The sequence below is a fragment of the Condylostylus longicornis genome, unplaced genomic scaffold (assembly GCF_029603195.1).
Source record: "Condylostylus longicornis isolate FDR11 unplaced genomic scaffold, ASM2960319v2 ptg000081l, whole genome shotgun sequence".
In the NCBI taxonomy this organism is placed as follows: domain Eukaryota; kingdom Metazoa; phylum Arthropoda; class Insecta; order Diptera; family Dolichopodidae; genus Condylostylus; species Condylostylus longicornis.
The window spans coordinates 3,910,758-3,928,006 of NW_026578049.1; the positions used below are offsets into that span (position 1 = coordinate 3,910,758).

Below are 17,249 nucleotides of genomic sequence, written 5' to 3' on the forward strand. Positions count from 1 at the left end.
GAAGAAATTTATTAGCGAATACACACTCAAGATTTTACTCTATTTTTAGATTATTTTTTTATTGTGATTTTTGTTTAATTTTAGTTCAACTTTTTACACTTATTCAGGCCAAAATAAAGTGAACAAATATTTTATTTTATTATTTTCACAAAAACAAAAAACATAAAAAATACCACAAAAATATTATTTTATAATGGTATATAAAATAATAATGCAGAACAAAGAGTGAAGATCCAATTGAAGGAAGCGTTCATTGAAAAAAAAAATCGATGCTTATAGCCAATTTTTTATTTTACACTTCAAATCAATCATTCAATTCAATTCAAAATTATTATTTAAGGTTTTCAGCTCATCAAATTCAGAAACAGGAAAGGATACATGCATAAAAGGAAAATTTTTTTTTCTTTTCGTTTTTTTGTTTTTGTGTTGAAAAGCTATTGGAAAAATATAATATTTTTGAATTGAATGTGCTAAGAGAGAATATATATGTGTGTGTGTGTGTGTGAGTTAATGTGTAGGTGTATGCGTGATGAATTCATTTCAATTTTTCGAAGTGAAAAATTTGTTTTCATACTTGAATATTTTTCCTATTTGTTTTTTTTTTTGTTTTTATGATTTTATTACACTCTTGAATATTCAATGAACTGAAAATATAATTTCATTTATTAATTTAAATTTTATGAATTTCTTTTTAAACATTTTTTTTATATTTTTTATTTTTAGTTTATTGAAGTACCATAAACTCTTATAACATTTCTGGAGATATTTCCAATTAAGATGAATTGATTTTGTATTGCAGCATGATAACTATTATATGTATACCAATATTGCATGCGAAGATGAAAAGAATGGGCATTTTGAAAAAAATATATGTAAATATGTGTAAAGAACAAAAACATACTCATGTATTTATTTATTTATAAATATATTCATAAATGAAGAAAATGTGTATTATAGGACGAATAAAACTTCTAAAATTAAAAATTTTATTCATAGATCTCGAGAAAATTAGAAAATGTTTTATAGTTTTTAAACAAAATAAATTTCAATATTAAAGAATTTCCGAAAAATTTTAGTATTGCCGAATAAAATATAATAAATTTTAATCATAGTATTACAAATAATATTTTGATTTATAAATTAGATGAATGATCCGGGATATTAATTTTATTATATACTCTTAGTTCTTGAACAAATATATTAATTTAGTTCTACACGTAATAAAGATGCTGCGGATATAAGATTATTTTACATTTTTGGCAATTATTATTTTATTTAAATAATTTTAAGTAAATTATTACCTATAGCTACTTAAAACATTTTTATATAAGACACGTTTTCTTTGTCTTTTGAAATCCTCAACCAATTTAATTATACTACTAAGTTTTAGGAAATGTCCAAAGTGAGTTCGCCAAATGAAATTAATTAATTTAATTAAATTCGGAAATAAAAACGAAAATTTTTGAAATTATAAAAGAAAACTTTTACTATTTCAAGAACAATTTCTATAATATTTTCTTTATTTGCAAAACTATTATCAAAATTATTAATTAGAATAACACGATTTTTTCAAATGACAAAATGATCATTTAAAAAGCTCATGCTTATAACTTCGGAACCATACAATGAAGAGTAACCATCTGGTTCTTGTTTTACAAATAATTGATTTTCTGGAAATTGATCAAAGAATCATACGTGAAATTATGCGCCAATTTCTGCGATGCGCCCAGTTTACAAGTCCCACAACTAATAGTTTTCCAAAGTTAAAGTCTTTTACGAAAATTGAAAAAAATTGATCAAAATTTAAAAGGCAACTTTTGTATTATTTGTTATTTTAACAAATCACAAAAAAGTTCCTGTTACCTTTTATTAATTAATTTCCTTTTTCTTCGATTAATTAAAACAATTTTAATATTAATTGTTATATTTTTTTTTTTTATTTTTATTTATTAATTTCTTTTTTTTTTAATTATTACAAAAACATAAAACTTAATTTAATTATATATCCACTTTTTCAAAAATTATTTAATATTCTTTTTTTTTTCTCTCGCTTAATAAAAAAACTTTTTTATTCAAACTTAATTCTTTGACAATCAATTTTCGACTCACTATTTTTAAGAAAGGAAAAATTAAACCAAGTTATAATTTTTCCTTGCTTTTACAAAAAATATTTAAAAACAAAATTTGTTTTTACTTTTTTCTTTTTTTATTTTACATTAGGAAACCAATTTGCTGAAAAGAATTATTTTTTAGATTTTTATTTTTTTAGAAATATTTTCACACGAAATTATTAGATTTTTATTTTTTTTAGAAATATTTTCACACGGAATAGTTTATTAAGCGATAATTTCAATGCATAAATTTTATACAAGAAACAAAAAAAACTATATTAAATGTTTGTAATATTAGATTCTATTTTTATTAGTTATGTAACATAACTCTTAGTACGACGGCTTAAGCCAACATGTGTGATTTAAATAATAAAAAAAAAACAAAACGAGAAAAACAAAAAGTATATTTTGAGTTATATTGAAATGCGATATATCATTAGAAAAAGCAAAATAAAGAAGATAAAAGGTATCGCTTAATTAGTATTGAAATTTTGTCTATACTGGAAGAGGATATATAACTCCCCCCTCCTTAAGCTTGATGTCCTCCTGGACATCACTTTTTCTTGATGTGGTTGGTAATTGGTTAATATTTAATCCCACAGCATTTTCTTGAACTTTTAATTTAATGCATTTTGATTTCCTTTGTTTTACAAAATATAAAATTGGTATATATACAATTAGTATATATAAAATTTTGTTATTATTTTCAAATGACATTTTTATTTCTTCAATTTTTTTTATGTTTTCAATTTGTTTTAAGTGGACATCATTTAAGTTTGCTTTTAATTCTATATGATCTATATTTAAATAGTTTGGTAACATGATATGTTCAAATATATAATTTTCTTTATTTGTAAATACAATATTATTTAATTCAATAGAACAGTTACTAAATGTAATTAGATAATTTTTGTTTAAAATATAAGTAATATTATTAACAGAGGTTTTTAATATTAGGTTTTCTGCGTTTTTTACTAATATATTGTTTGAGGATATTTCGATAATTTTTAAATTTTTTTCAATTTCTTTAGTACATTTGTTAACATTATTTTTAACTAAATTTTGAATACATTTGTCAGCAATTTTTAAATTTTTTACGTACAAATTATTTTCATCGATAAAAGTTTTATTTTTGTGTGTAATGAAATTCGAATTCATTAGAGAAATTTCTTCAAATTTATCGTTAGGTATTTGTAAAATTTTAATTTTTTGTGCTAATTGGTCAGATAAATTTGGGATTGAGATAACGAAAATTAGTTTCTCATCCTTTTGAAATATTGAACTTTTAATCTCTTGATATTTAAATGAGTCTATTTCATAACGTTCTATTTCATCTGATGTTAGTATCGAATTAGTCATAATTCCGTGTTTCGCGAATGCTAGGTTACCTTGTATTTTATTAATTTCTTGATTTAGAATACTAATACTATTTAAGATTTGTAAGAATCGAATTTGTTTAATATATTGGCGGTTTTTATCTGTCACAGTATAAAGAGCTTTTCAGTAAAAATTTTATCATCTGACACTTGTTTTTGAAGGGTATTCAAGTTATTTTCTAAGTCGTTGTTAATTTTGACCTGAAATGAATTTAAATTTCCTTTTAATTCTAGAAGGATGAATATTACGATTATTATTATCTATTAATTTATTGTGTTCCCGTCGGCTTTCGATCTGAATATACCTTGGGGCGGTTTTGTATCTTTCTGTTTCAGGGTTCTTAACTAAAATTTTACCAGAGTCTTCTGGCTTGAATTCACTTCTATTAATGTTCAGTCTATTTATATTAATTATTTTTTTTCTATGAATTAAATTTCTAATTTGCTCTAGGTTTGAAACTTTACCGTTTAGAATATCAAGTGGTCTAACTTCAATTGTCGAGTGGATTGAGTTATTATATTTTTCCACCGCAAGAAAAACCCTTTGAATAGTATTTAGTTTGCATTTTGTTGTTTCAAATATTCTAAGATGTTCGTTAAGAGTTCCATGAACTCTCTCTATGTCAGAGTTGCCCGTGTGGGATCTAGGTGATGTGAAATGAACTTCGATATTTTCTTCCCTACAAAAATCTCTCATATTAAGGCTATTAAATTCGTTATCTAGTACAAGTTTATTGGGTTTTCCTAATATAGCAAATCTAGTTCTAAAAAGATCTATAATAGTTAAAGCATTTCTGTCAGGTAAATGTTGAACCATTAAGTGCTTCGAAAATTTGTCGAAAGTTGTCAAAAAGGTCAGTTTGTAGCAATAAAACACATCGCCGCAAACAATGTCATTAGGTTCGTCAGGAGTTTCACTTATTTGTAGTTTAGTTTTTTGTGGGTGGCGATCATATTTTGCTTTATTGCACATATTGCAATTGTTTATAAATTTATGGATTATTTCCTTAATTTTTGGGAAGAACCACCTTTTTCTAATTTGATTGAAATTTTCAATTATACCCCGGTGGTTCGAGTCGTTGTGAATTTTTTCTATTATTTCTATTGCTTTATTTTCGTTGGGAATATTTTCTGCTTGAGTTGAACATTTATAGAATTTTATATTATTATTATTTCCAAATAGCTCGATTAATTTTTGTTGTAGTATATTATATTTTTCGTCACCCAATTTTGAAAAAATACCAATTTTTCCCTTTTTTATAACACGACGTAATAGGTCGTTCAAGTAATTATTGTCGTTTAATTCATTTTCTGATATATATATTAATTTATATTTGCCATATAATCTCTCTGTTTCACGTTCCCTTTGAGGAACGATGTGAATCTGTGTAAGGTATGTATTAACTATATGGTCTACGATCGGGATGTGGTCGTGCAAATCTTCGACCCCACTATGAATTGTAGCCATGTCAGTGTCGTTTTCCCTATTTACATTTTCAGATATGTCATTTAGATTTATTTCTTGTTTATTTGTATTTATTCTGCTGAGAAAATCAGCAACCCTATTCTCTTTGCCTCTTAAATATTCTATGTCGAACTCATATTCATTTAACCTGATTTTCCAACGTTGTAATTTGGAATTGGGTTCCTTGAGTGAATGTAACCACGCAAGTGGTTGATGGTCCGTTCTAATAATAAATTTAGTGCCATATAAGTATGGGCGAAAGTATTTGGTTGCCCAAACGATTGCGAGAAGTTCTCTTTCTATCGCAGAATAACGAGTTTCATGCTCGTTAAGAGTTCGACTTGCAAAGCAAATTGGGTGTCCATCTTGTGACAAGACGGCACCAATTGCAAAGTTTGAAGCATCTGTTGTTAGTATAAATTGTTTTTTAAAATCTGGATACCTTAAAGTCGGATAATTCGTTATAAGTTCTTTTAATTTCTCAAAAGACAAAACGTAATTTTGGTTATGAATGTCAATTTTTTTATCTTTTTTCAAATAATTAGTCATGGGCTTAGCTACCGCAGCGTAATCTTTTATGAATTTGCGGTAGTACCCCGTAATGCCAAGGAAACTTTTTATCTGTTTTCTAGTCGTAGGTAGTTTGAGTTCTTTGATAACCCTCACCTTATTGTCATTAGGCTTTATACCATCAGGCGTGAGGGTATGACCTAAATACTCAGTATTTTTTGAAAAGAAATTGCATTTGTCAATCTGTATTTTTAAATTGTACTGTCTAAGTCGTTTAAATATAATGTTTATTGCTTCCAAATGTTCCTGTAGAGAAGTCGAAAAAATCAATATGTCATCCAGGTAAACGACGCAAATTTTATTTATTAAATCTCTTAAAACATGGTTCATGACGCGTTGGAAGGTAGCGGGGGCATTTTTCAGCCCAAAGGGCATACGAAGAAATTCGTAGTGACCCTGGGGGGTCGAAAATGCCGTTTTACACCTATCCTTTTCATCTACCAAAATTTGGTGGAACCCTTTCGCCAAGTCCAAAGTGGTAAAGTATTGAGCTCTACCCAACTTGTCAAAAAGGGAGTCCATATTCGGAATAGGAAATTTGTCGTCCATTGTAATTTCGTTCAATTTCCTATAATCGACTACGATTCTCCACTTAGGTTTACCTGAGTTATCCATCTTCTTTGGAACCACCCAGATCGGAGAGTTATATGCGGAATTACTAGGTTGGACTATACCTTGAGTGATCATTTCTTTTACTTGTCTCTCTACTTCAATTTCATGTATTTTAGGAAAACGATATGTTTTCGAATATATTGGTCGTGAATGTTTTGTTATAATTTGGTGTTTTACTTCGTTTATATGTGTAAGAGTATCTCCCTCTTTATAAAATAAATCATTGTTTTTTGATAATATCCCTTTTAAAATTTTACATTCTTCAGTGTTCATATGTTCAGTTCTTAAATTTTCAAATAAATCACAATGGTTCATATTTAAAATTTCTAATTGGAAAACTTCACTATATGGGCAAGCATATTTAAATTTGGTTTTAATACCATTAACTTCGATCGCATTTTCTAATAAATCGATCCTGGCACCAATTGGTGTAAGCACATTTTGGCCTAAAATGGCGTCGAAATTTTTATTCTTTAAATTAAAAACTTTCCAACTCATCGTTGTATTTTCGTTAAATTCGGAAGGAGTTTTCGTGATAATTTCACGCCGTATAATTCTATGTCCCATTAAGGTAGCTAAATAAATGGGCGTTTTTAATTGCGATTGCCTTTCTACTGGAAAAATATTTGGATTTATTATTGACGTAGCAGCACCAGTATCTATAAGACAATTGATTTTCATATTTTCTATGGTAAGTTCTGCTATAGGTAATTGGTGGTGAGGCGTGAAGTTCGAAAATTTTCTATGTTACGCGAGTTTTCTGTATTATTATTACGTCGGCTTGAGTTATTATTGTGGTTGGTTGTATTATAATCGACCTCCATTGGTTCATAATTTCGATTACTATTTCGCGCTCTATTATTATCAAAATTAGTATTTCTATTTGTATTTGTGTCATTTGGAAAAAAATTTTGAGAATTTCGGCTATTATTCGAAAAAAAATTTCTATTAATTTGGTTATTATTTGAAAAAAAATTTCTATTATTTTGGCTACGATTACCACGGTCGTTATTATTATTATTAGAGAATTGGCTGCGATAACCATGGCAATCATAATTGTTATATCTATCGCGGTTATTATTTTGAAAGCTGTTACTATTATTATGAAAATTATTATTATTGTTATAATTGTTACCGCGACTGTAATTACTATTTTGAAAATTGCTATTGGAACGAGTTGACCTAGCATTTACACTGGAATTATTACGACTAACCGTAATTCCGGTTTGTAATAATTCGTTATAAGCTTCTTCCAAGCTTTTAACATTTTTTGTTCTTAAATAAATAGAGTCATTCCTATTTATTTTTGAAAGGAATTTCTCCAATATACTACTTTCATTACACGTCGGTTTGTAATCAATAGGTTTTAGAGTATCTAATTGGTACTTATAATTTAGTTTGTCTAATATATTACTAAGATCGTGATAAATTTGGCTTACCGTTCGGAATTGGACTTTTTCTGCTTCTTCTTTCAATTTTAGGTATGTTTCTTGTACCCCAAATGATTTGATGAGCTGTGCTTTTATTTGTTCCCATGTTGCCTCGTTGAGTCTCCTAATGGATATCGCCGCTTGCCCTTGGATTTTTCCGAGCAATATCCTCAGTACATATTTTTTGTGTTCTGCGTCGGTTAACATCGCTGTTAAAGACTCCACTTCGTTGATGAAACTGGATACCTCGTAGTGTCCAGTACCGGTGAATTCTGGGACACTTCTGGCTTCCCTTACCACATCACTTAAGGTAAAGCCTGAGAGTACCATTTTATGATTATTATTTTGTATTTTTATATTTTGAAGTGTTAATGTAATTCCGTCTAAATCAGAATCGCTCATTAAGTATAAGTAACAGGTTATTTATTTCTTTTTACCGATAAATACTTGAAAGTAACACTGTTCACTTTTTATAATAATGATAATAACTCGAATACAGTATAGTAAAATGATTGTTTTTTTGTAATTCACTACTTATTTATTTTATTTATTTTTTTTTCCAAAGTTAATAAAATATTGTTTTCGCGAACTGTTTTTTATTTTTTTATTTTTTATTTTTAACTGTATTTCGATTTGTTATTTTTGTTTTATTATATGGAGCAGTGTCGGTATCCTACCGACTGCGCCACTTTTGTATTATTTGTTATTTTAACAAATCACAAAAAAGTTCCTGTTACCTTTTATTAATTAATTTCCTTTTTCTTCGATTAATTAAAACAATTTTAATATTAATTGTTATATTTTTTTTTTTTATTTTTATTTATTAATTTCTTTTTTTTTTAATTATTACAAAAACATAAAACTTAATTTAATTATATATCCACTTTTTCAAAAATTATTTAATATTCTTTTTTTTTTCTCTCGCTTAATAAAAAAACTTTTTTATTCAAACTTAATTCTTTGACAATCAATTTTCGACTCACTATTTTTAAGAAAGGAAAAATTAAACCAAGTTATAATTTTTCCTTGCTTTTACAAAAAATATTTAAAAACAAAATTTGTTTTTACTTTTTTCTTTTTTTATTTTACATTAGGAAACCAATTTGCTGAAAAGAATTATTTTTTAGATTTTTATTTTTTTAGAAATATTTTCACACGAAATTATTAGATTTTTATTTTTTTTAGAAATATTTTCACACGGAATAGTTTATTAAGCGATAATTTCAATGCATAAATTTTATACAAGAAACAAAAAAAACTATATTAAATGTTTGTAATATTAGATTCTATTTTTATTAGTTATGTAACATAACTCTTAGTACGACGGCTTAAGCCAACATGTGTGATTTAAATAATAAAAAAAAAACAAAACGAGAAAAACAAAAAGTATATTTTGAGTTATATTGAAATGCGATATATCATTAGAAAAAGCAAAATAAAGAAGATAAAAGGTATCGCTTAATTAGTATTGAAATTTTGTCTATACTGGAAGAGGATATATAACTGGCACAGCGTTACATATAAAACGTTTTAGAACATTTTATATAACAATATGTTTGAAAAATTTAAAAGTCTTAATTAAATAAAAATTGTAAATCTTTTTCTCTTTCACTTAGTTTCTTTATTTTTTTGGTTAAAAACAGTTTGTAGCTTCAATTATTATTTACAGAAAAAATAAAAATTAAATAAAAAAGTTAAAAATGTTTTGATCTATTTGAAATTTAGAAATGTTTTTTACTTTTTTTTTACTTTCTCTCTCTTAACCTACAAAACGCAAACATTTTCACATCATTTTTAGCCTTTTTTTTTTTGCACAAACCAACCTTTTTACTCCCACCCGACCTTGTAAAAGTTTTATTTTCACTGCGGTTATATTGATCCCCATATAATATAACTCAATTAAAAGTTTTAAAGTTTAGTTACATCTTTGCATCTGTAGAGGGTAAATGGAAAAGAAAAACGTACCATATGTAAGCCAAAAACCGTTATATTTACTTGATTTTTTGTTTTTTTTTTTTTTTGTTAGGGATAATCCTGTAAGGCATTTTAATTATTCTAGTATTAATTTAATTTATATTATAATATTTTTAATCAAAATTTTTAACATTTATTCGATTTTTTGTGCCTAGATCTACCATAAATTCTATATTGAATCAAAAATAATACAGGATTCAATTATAAAAACATGAACATGAAGTGGATTATCAATAATTTTACTACAAACATGCAGTACTTTTGCTTATATCTTACTCAGTCAGCAAAATGCAGCAGCATTCAATATTAAACAATAAAATTTAATTTAGTTAAATTGGAATTGAAACTGAATTTTCTCTGAATAAGATATTGGAAGACTTACTGCTGAATGAAGAATAGAATAGAGCTTCATATTTTTATTATCTATAACAGTTGAATAATTCTTAAAGAGAATGTACGGGTTATCTTTGCTTAAATTATAACCACAAAATTAATAAAAATTCGAAATTTTAGTGGATTTCCCCTAAAATGAAAACCGTAAAGCAAAAAAGAAAAGAAAATTCAAATGTTTGAGCCTAAAAGATTTTTATTAAATTTTCCTTTTTTTTTTATTTTTTTTTTTTCAAATTTAGTTTGGTGTATATAGCGCCCTTTTTGGGAAAGAAAAAACTTTTTTTCCAACTTTTTCTGAATTTCAATTTGTTTTCCACTTTATTCATTACATTTTATCATATTGCTTATACAATATAGTTCAGAAAATTGGAACGTGTAGCAAAATGGAAGTATAGCGTTACTGTAAATATCAAATCAAATTTTCCTACAGATTTAGATGGTGTTTTAGAATACAAATTTCTCAATTAACACAAGACCAATTAGTGAATCAGTTGATTTAATTTATTTTTAAATAACAGTTATTTATTTATGAACTCAAACCCATGGGTTCAATCTATAAAATATAACCGATTATTGTTCGAATTTTTTTCAAACTTTATTCGGGCAAGGTTCACAATATTGGTCAAAATTTTTTAAAATATTTAATAACTATAGCCACATCCTATTATACTATTTGAATACTTGATCTTTTCGCTTTAAATTAATTAAATTTCAATAAAATTGTTTAAAAAGATATTCAAACCTTTCAGCTTTGAATACATTTTACAAAAAGAAACTTCTCAAATGAAAAGGAAGAAAAAGTCTCTGTGGTAAATGAAGTACTTAAAATTAATAAATTCAATTAACAACAACAAAAATATTAAAATTTAGTACAATTTTTTTTAACATTTAATTAAAAATTTCAAAAAACATTTGATTAATATTTAAAATCTTTGTCATCAAATTAAAAACCGTATTCTATACAAATATGGATTCGGTAACAAGTGAACAATTAAAATTAAATTTAAAACTATAAAATTTTCGAATTATTTTTTATATTATTAAATTCATTATCAATTTACAATATTGACAATCAAGGGAATAAATTCTTTTCAATATTTGATTTGATTTTTAATTTTTTTTTTGAGAAGAAATATTCCGCGATTGATTTATCCTTTTCCAATTGAATTAATCTTTAATAAAAAAAAAAAAAATTTTTTTCTATTCTGCTTTCAATAATAACAAAACTCAAATAAAACACAAAATACTCAGTTCGAAAAGTTAAAAATAAAATTTTACCAAATTGTGTACGAAATATCTACATATAAAAAGTATATAGAACGAATACATACACATATATATTTATTGAACATCTAAAGTATCTGATAAATTACGCTATATATACAAAATATATATTTTATATAAGAATTGACAAAACAGGGTATTCACAACTCTACACACTTGAATTAGAGAACAAAAGTGAAATTTATTTTTTTTCCTTTTTTAAAATTTTTCTAATAAAAATCAAGACCAGCGGTTTCAATTTCATTTTACAAAAAAGGGAAAAATAAAAAAAATAAAATAAAAATTATTTAAAATAAAATTTCACTCTGATTTTCAACCTCAAAATTGAATTTTGAATGTTTGCCAAAAAAAAACAAAAATTAAAACAAAAACCCATACAAGCAAAAATAATAAAAAAGGAAATTGTACTGGACCTCGTTTCAAAATATCCTTTTTGTGTTTTCTATTTATTTAAGTTTCTATACAGAAAAAAAAAAATGATTTAACCTTTGTAACTTTTACTTTCGCAGGAAAATATTAAACAGCTACACATATATGTATGTGTGTTTGTGTATAGAATATAATTAAGGATATACACAATTTTGTAAGTCAAAACAAATGATTAAATAGTTGTAATGAATTTAAATATAGTTATGTCCCTAGCCTATGGTTTAATATGAACAATAACCTTGAATTTATAGACTTTATGCTATATACACTCAAAGAAATTAAACTACATCTTACACATTAAGACGTGAATAACTTTATGAAACAAGAATAATCTCTGAAGATTAAATGACGCATTTCTCAATGCTTAAGTGACGCATTTCTTTCATTAATAAAAAACACACAAAGTTATTTCACTTTAGCAGGAGTAGTTGGTAAATGTAATAGTACAGTAATTTATTGTTATATGGCAATAGTTATATAGAGGAAAAGTATAACCTACTATATACATAATATCGTCGGTTAAAAGGCAGAAAGCACTAAGTGCCTAAGACCAATCCCATTGCACTCATTTATTAGTTTTAAATTTTACGATTTTTTCAAATTGAATTTACTCAAAACACAGTTTCCTGACTTAATGCTTTCTGCTTTTTAACCGACGATATTTTATAAATTTTAGTCTTAAAGATTTTACGTTTATTTTTTCATGTAAAAATATGAAACCATCATCGGAATTAATTTGTGTAATTTCTGCATATACAGTTTATAAAGTTTCCTGTAAAAAATATTACATAGTCAACTGTTTGATGACAGAACTGTTTGAAAACAAATGTTTTTTCTTTGTATTCTCATGTTAATAAATTGTTTTTGTATGAAATATAGAAATTGACTCCAATTTTTTGAAAATAGCTCCCATTTTTAAATATTTCAACACCAAATCCAAAAAATTAAACGACAGCCCTGCCTCTGAAATATTATCACTTTTATACAAGAGATATATTAATTGAAACTGTTATACAAGTAAATGTATTGAATATTCTCTTAAATAAAACGCTATATTGATGAATTTTCAACAAAAACTTATAAACAATGTAGAATTTTTATAAAAAATAGAAATATAATTTTTTGTATTAAATTCAATTAAAAAAAAATTATTAATAAAAATTTAATGTGAACACTTTGAAGCTTTCACTCATTTCATTCCTTTTTAGGCCTTCTTTTAAATAAAGTGTAAATTTTCTCAATTGAGGAATGCTTGCTTCTTCAAACTGCATATCTATAAGTTTCTAAAAATGTTTGTTATTGCAACTGTTAATAATCAGCTGATGCATCTAAAAATTGCCATTTCATATACGATAAACTTCATACCATACTCTTAAAAGAAAGAATTGGGACTCTTGTTTTGATAAAATTTTAAAGACTTTTTAATTTTATTTATAACACTACCAAGTGTTTATAACAAAATGTCATGATAAAAAGTAGAAAATTAAAAATTTTCACACCAAAATTTTTAATTTTTGTTTTTTATTACATTTTTTAATTATTTATTACGACTGTCGCGTAATTTCATTTAAAAACGAAACTTCATTCAGATTCAAAAAACAAAAAAAAAAAAAGAAGAAAATTTCCATCCATTTTTTTTTTCTAATCTCATTAATAATTTATTTAAAAATGCTACTAGCTACCTTTTATCGAGATCATTTTCTTTCACAGCTAAAATTAATAATCCCGGTAATTATGTTTTCAGCCTAATTAAATCATAAAACAGAAAGATAAAAGTAAAAATTTAATTTTTGCTTACTCTCAATATTACTTTGTACATTACATGGTAAGTTACGGAAACACAAGAAGAAAAAACAAATAGACTTTTAAGTGCGTCCAGAAATATCCTTATGCAAAACAATTAAAAAAAAAGTATTATCGGGTAGTAAAGCAGAGTCATCATAATCTAAATTGTTACCATTTTTATACAATGGACATTAAAACGTTTTTAAAAATCCATTAAATATTAAACGTGCCATTTTGTTTTTTTTTTAATCTTAAAATCATAAAATAGAATTTGAATAGAATTGCCAGCATGCCATTTTGAAAGAAGTACCCTTAGAACTAAAAGTTACGCGCCAAATTTTTATTGTTGATTGGTCGAAAATTTAGTTTAGAGAGATTTCACAATTATTCTTAATTATTTTAAATACATCAATTTATTTCATTTGATAATTATCATTGTAATTAATTATTTTATTGAGGGCAATACAAAATATGCAAAAAAAATTCACTGAAAAAGTGTTAAAAATATTATGAAAAGCATGAAATTCTTTTCCTTAAAATTTGACATCATCGATTTTCAAAATATATTCTTCTGCTCTAAGTGCAAGTTCTCTTATATTTCTTAAAGTACCAGCAGATGCTAATTGTAAAACTCGATCAGTTGAACCAACAGTTTCTAATAAAAATGGAACACATCCAGCTTGATGCATTGTTATACAATTTTGTGGATCCATTGATAATTTTTCCAATGCCATAGCAGTTGTACGATGAACTGCTGGATTATTTGATCCCATATAACCAACAATTGGTGAAACAGTTTTAAGTCTACCAAATTCTTGTGTATTATTACTATAAGTAGCACAACTTGCAATTGCTGCTGCTAAATTTTCTCTTAATAAATCATCTGTTGTATGAACAAGTGTTGCCAGTTTATAAACAACTTTTAAATCAGTTAAAATTGCTAAATTTGTTTCATCTCTTGCAATTGTTGCTATTGCAGCACATATAGCTGATAAAACTAAATTATCTTTTGATGATAGTAAACTAACCACCAATTCCATAGCTCCAACTAAACTTCGTACTAATTCTCCTGAATTTTGAGCATTTTGAACGCAAGGACATAAAGCGTATGCTGCATATGCTTGAACTCTTGGATGTGGATCTTTTAATAGTGACCAAATAAATCGAACACCGTCTAGTTGTTCTAATATTTTCATACTTTCATTATCCTCGGCACATTCCTTAAGAGCTTTACATAGATTTTCTAAAAGTGGTGCATGGGATAATTGTAATAAATTTACCATTAAGGGTAAGCCACCAGCATTTCGTAATGAATCACGATTGTTTGGAAATCTAACACATTCTGCTATACCACCTGCAACATGAGTTAAAACTTCATAATTTTCATCAGAAAGTAATTGAACTAAAACAGCAACAGTTCGAAGACCATCCAATTTCTTTACATTTTCTGCACTTATTGCACATTTCCATATTGCACCTGTAGCAGCAGCTAATAGTGGTTTATTTTCACGTACTGATTTATCGCGTGCTATAGCAACCAATGGATCAAGACCATTTGCTTGCCGAACCAAATCACGAGCTCCCTTATCATCAGCACACTTAAATATCGCTGTACTACATTGTAATTTTAAATCAGTATCGGAATTATTTAAATGGTTAACAATGTCTACAATCATATTTTCAGTTGTAATTGCTAATTGGAAATTTGCTTGAGAAGCACATTTTTGAATTGTACCCATTATTGGAATGACAACTTCAATATTAACAGATTTTAATAGCCTAGCCATTAATGGTACAATACCACTTTTTCTCATTAATTCTCGATTATGTCTTGAATCTGAAAGTGACCATAAAGCTCTTGCTCCAGCTCTAGCTGCATCTAAATATTTTTTATCTTCAAGATTTAATTCATCTTTTGGAGTTTGTAAAATTGACAATTTACAATCTAATAGATCAACTAACTTTGGTATACCACCACATTTTCTAACATATTTTCTAGCTAAACGAACTTTTGCAACATTTGCTAAACATTCAGCCGCCATAGTTTTTAATTCACCTGGTGTATTTAATACATTAATCATTAAAGGCACAGCACCCAAATCAACAACAGTTCGTCTTATATCAATATTTAATGTAATTTCAGCCAAAATTGTTAGTGCACCAAGTCTGCATTTTGCGTCATTGCATTCTAATAAATTTGTAAGGACTTCTAAACCACCAATATCTGATATTGCTAACTGATTGATTTGAGTTGTTAAATCATAATCTTTTAAGCAACATAAAGCTACAATTGTCGCTGTTTGATTTCCGGCTTTAATATATTTTATTAATTTTTGTATATTCCAGTAATCTGCAGGAATGTCTGTACTTCTTGATGCTTCTTTCCATCGATCTTCTTCATCAGTTGATGACAATACTTCAGTTGAATCCGAACCATCATCTTCATCAAGTTGTGTTATTTCAGTTGTCCGATCTGGACAACTACCATATGTTTTGCTTTCCGGTTTACGACGTGATGACATTTGAATATACCGTAAATTCAAAAAATTACATATAATATGTAAGACCGGCAAAACTATGATATGAGTAAATTTCCAATAATTTTAAAATTTCTCTGAATTTTTATTTTAGAAATAAATGAAATTTTCTATTAAACAAATAAAATTATGCTTACTAAATTTTGTTTATTTCAAATTGATTTTCGGTTTCCTATAACACTTTAAAATTTATTTCCCGTTACTATGCAAAAGCTAACAGAATTTAATTTTTGTGTATAATAAATAAAAGCTTCTAACAGTTGCTAACGTCACATGATTGCACCCCTCAAATTATAAACAAAAGTTTCTATACATTTAATCGAAAAACTTTGTACTTCTCATATTTTTGACGTAAACAACAGAAGAATAAATTTACTTTTAAAACAAAATTAAGCTTTAGGGTAACCCTAATCAAAATTTACAACAAGGACAACAAAATGAGCAAAAACAAAAACAAATTTGAAGTGTCAAACGTCACATTAAAAAACAAAAGACCTTTTTCTAGGTACCAGCACCAAGCACGTTCATATTTAATCAAAAAAGGCAAAAAAATGTAAAATTAAAAGAAAGCAAACGTAATTGAAATTATAATTATCGCATCATCTTCGCGCACATAAACACAGTTATGATTTTATTCATATCATAAAAATGAATTAACAAATCCCTAAGGATTAAAGCGTAACGAAGAGTGAAAAACAACAAAAAAAAAAACAAAATGTTCTCTTTGGCCTCTAACAATTTTTATTAAATTTTTCCACTTAAAAAATAATAAAATGATTATTAGGTCCCGAATAATAAGGAGTTTTTTCTTTTTTCATTTTCCTTAATTTTTTAACATTCTAAAAATTATAAAAATTTTAAATCAAAAGATAATTTTAAAAAAGTCAAATTTTAAATTCACTTAAAACCCAAAAGATTCTTAGAAAAGAAAAATCAAATACAAAATTTAAATTAAGAACTTTATTATATGTCCAGAAGTTTAAATGGAATAAAATGCCCAAAGGACATCATAATTTGAAATATAATTATAAAGAAAGGTGATGATACGCTCTTATATTTTTAGAAAATAAAAGTAATTAGAAGATAAAAAAATTTTCAAGGATTACAAAGAAAACTAATAAAGTTGGGTCAAACCAATGGTTTGTATTGTAGCACTTTTCCCTTCAACAAGTGAAAATTCTGCTTTTAAATACAGTCTATGTATAGCTATCACACTATTAAAATTATTTTCATTCATATACAAAACTATTTTTAGGATTGCATATATTTAGGATGAACAATTT

The 17,249-nt window shown here is 26.1% G+C and overlaps 1 protein-coding gene across 1 annotated transcript; it reads right to left on the reverse strand.

Annotated features, from left to right (window-relative positions):
* Positions 1–3,677: 3,677 nt before the first annotated feature.
* Positions 3,678–15,951, reverse strand: LOC129613316 (uncharacterized). The gene is made up of 7 exons (XM_055527317.1): positions 13,995–15,951; positions 6,886–7,530; positions 6,515–6,793; positions 5,945–6,340; positions 4,730–5,662; positions 3,934–4,447; positions 3,678–3,885 (listed from the first exon to the last, which is right to left on the reverse strand). Exons 1-7 carry the CDS (start codon positions 15,949–15,951, stop codon positions 3,678–3,680), a joined length of 4,932 nt encoding a protein of 1,643 aa, XP_055383292.1.
* Positions 15,952–17,249: the final 1,298 nt, after the last annotated feature.

Excerpts from the sequence above, each read along its gene's own strand:
- LOC129613316 (XM_055527317.1), bottom strand. The coding sequence starts at position 15,951 with ATGTCATCACGTCGTAAACCGGAAAGCAAAACATATGGTAGTTGTCCA. Across the intron at positions 7,531-13,994 it reads TGCACTTAGAGCAGAAGAAT|TAAATTATAAGTACCAATTA; the intron begins ATATTTTGAAAA and ends TATTAGACAAAC. Across the intron at positions 6,794-6,885 it reads TAATAATACAGAAAACTCGC|ATACTGGTGCTGCTACGTCA; the intron begins GTAACATAGAAA and ends ATTGTCTTATAG.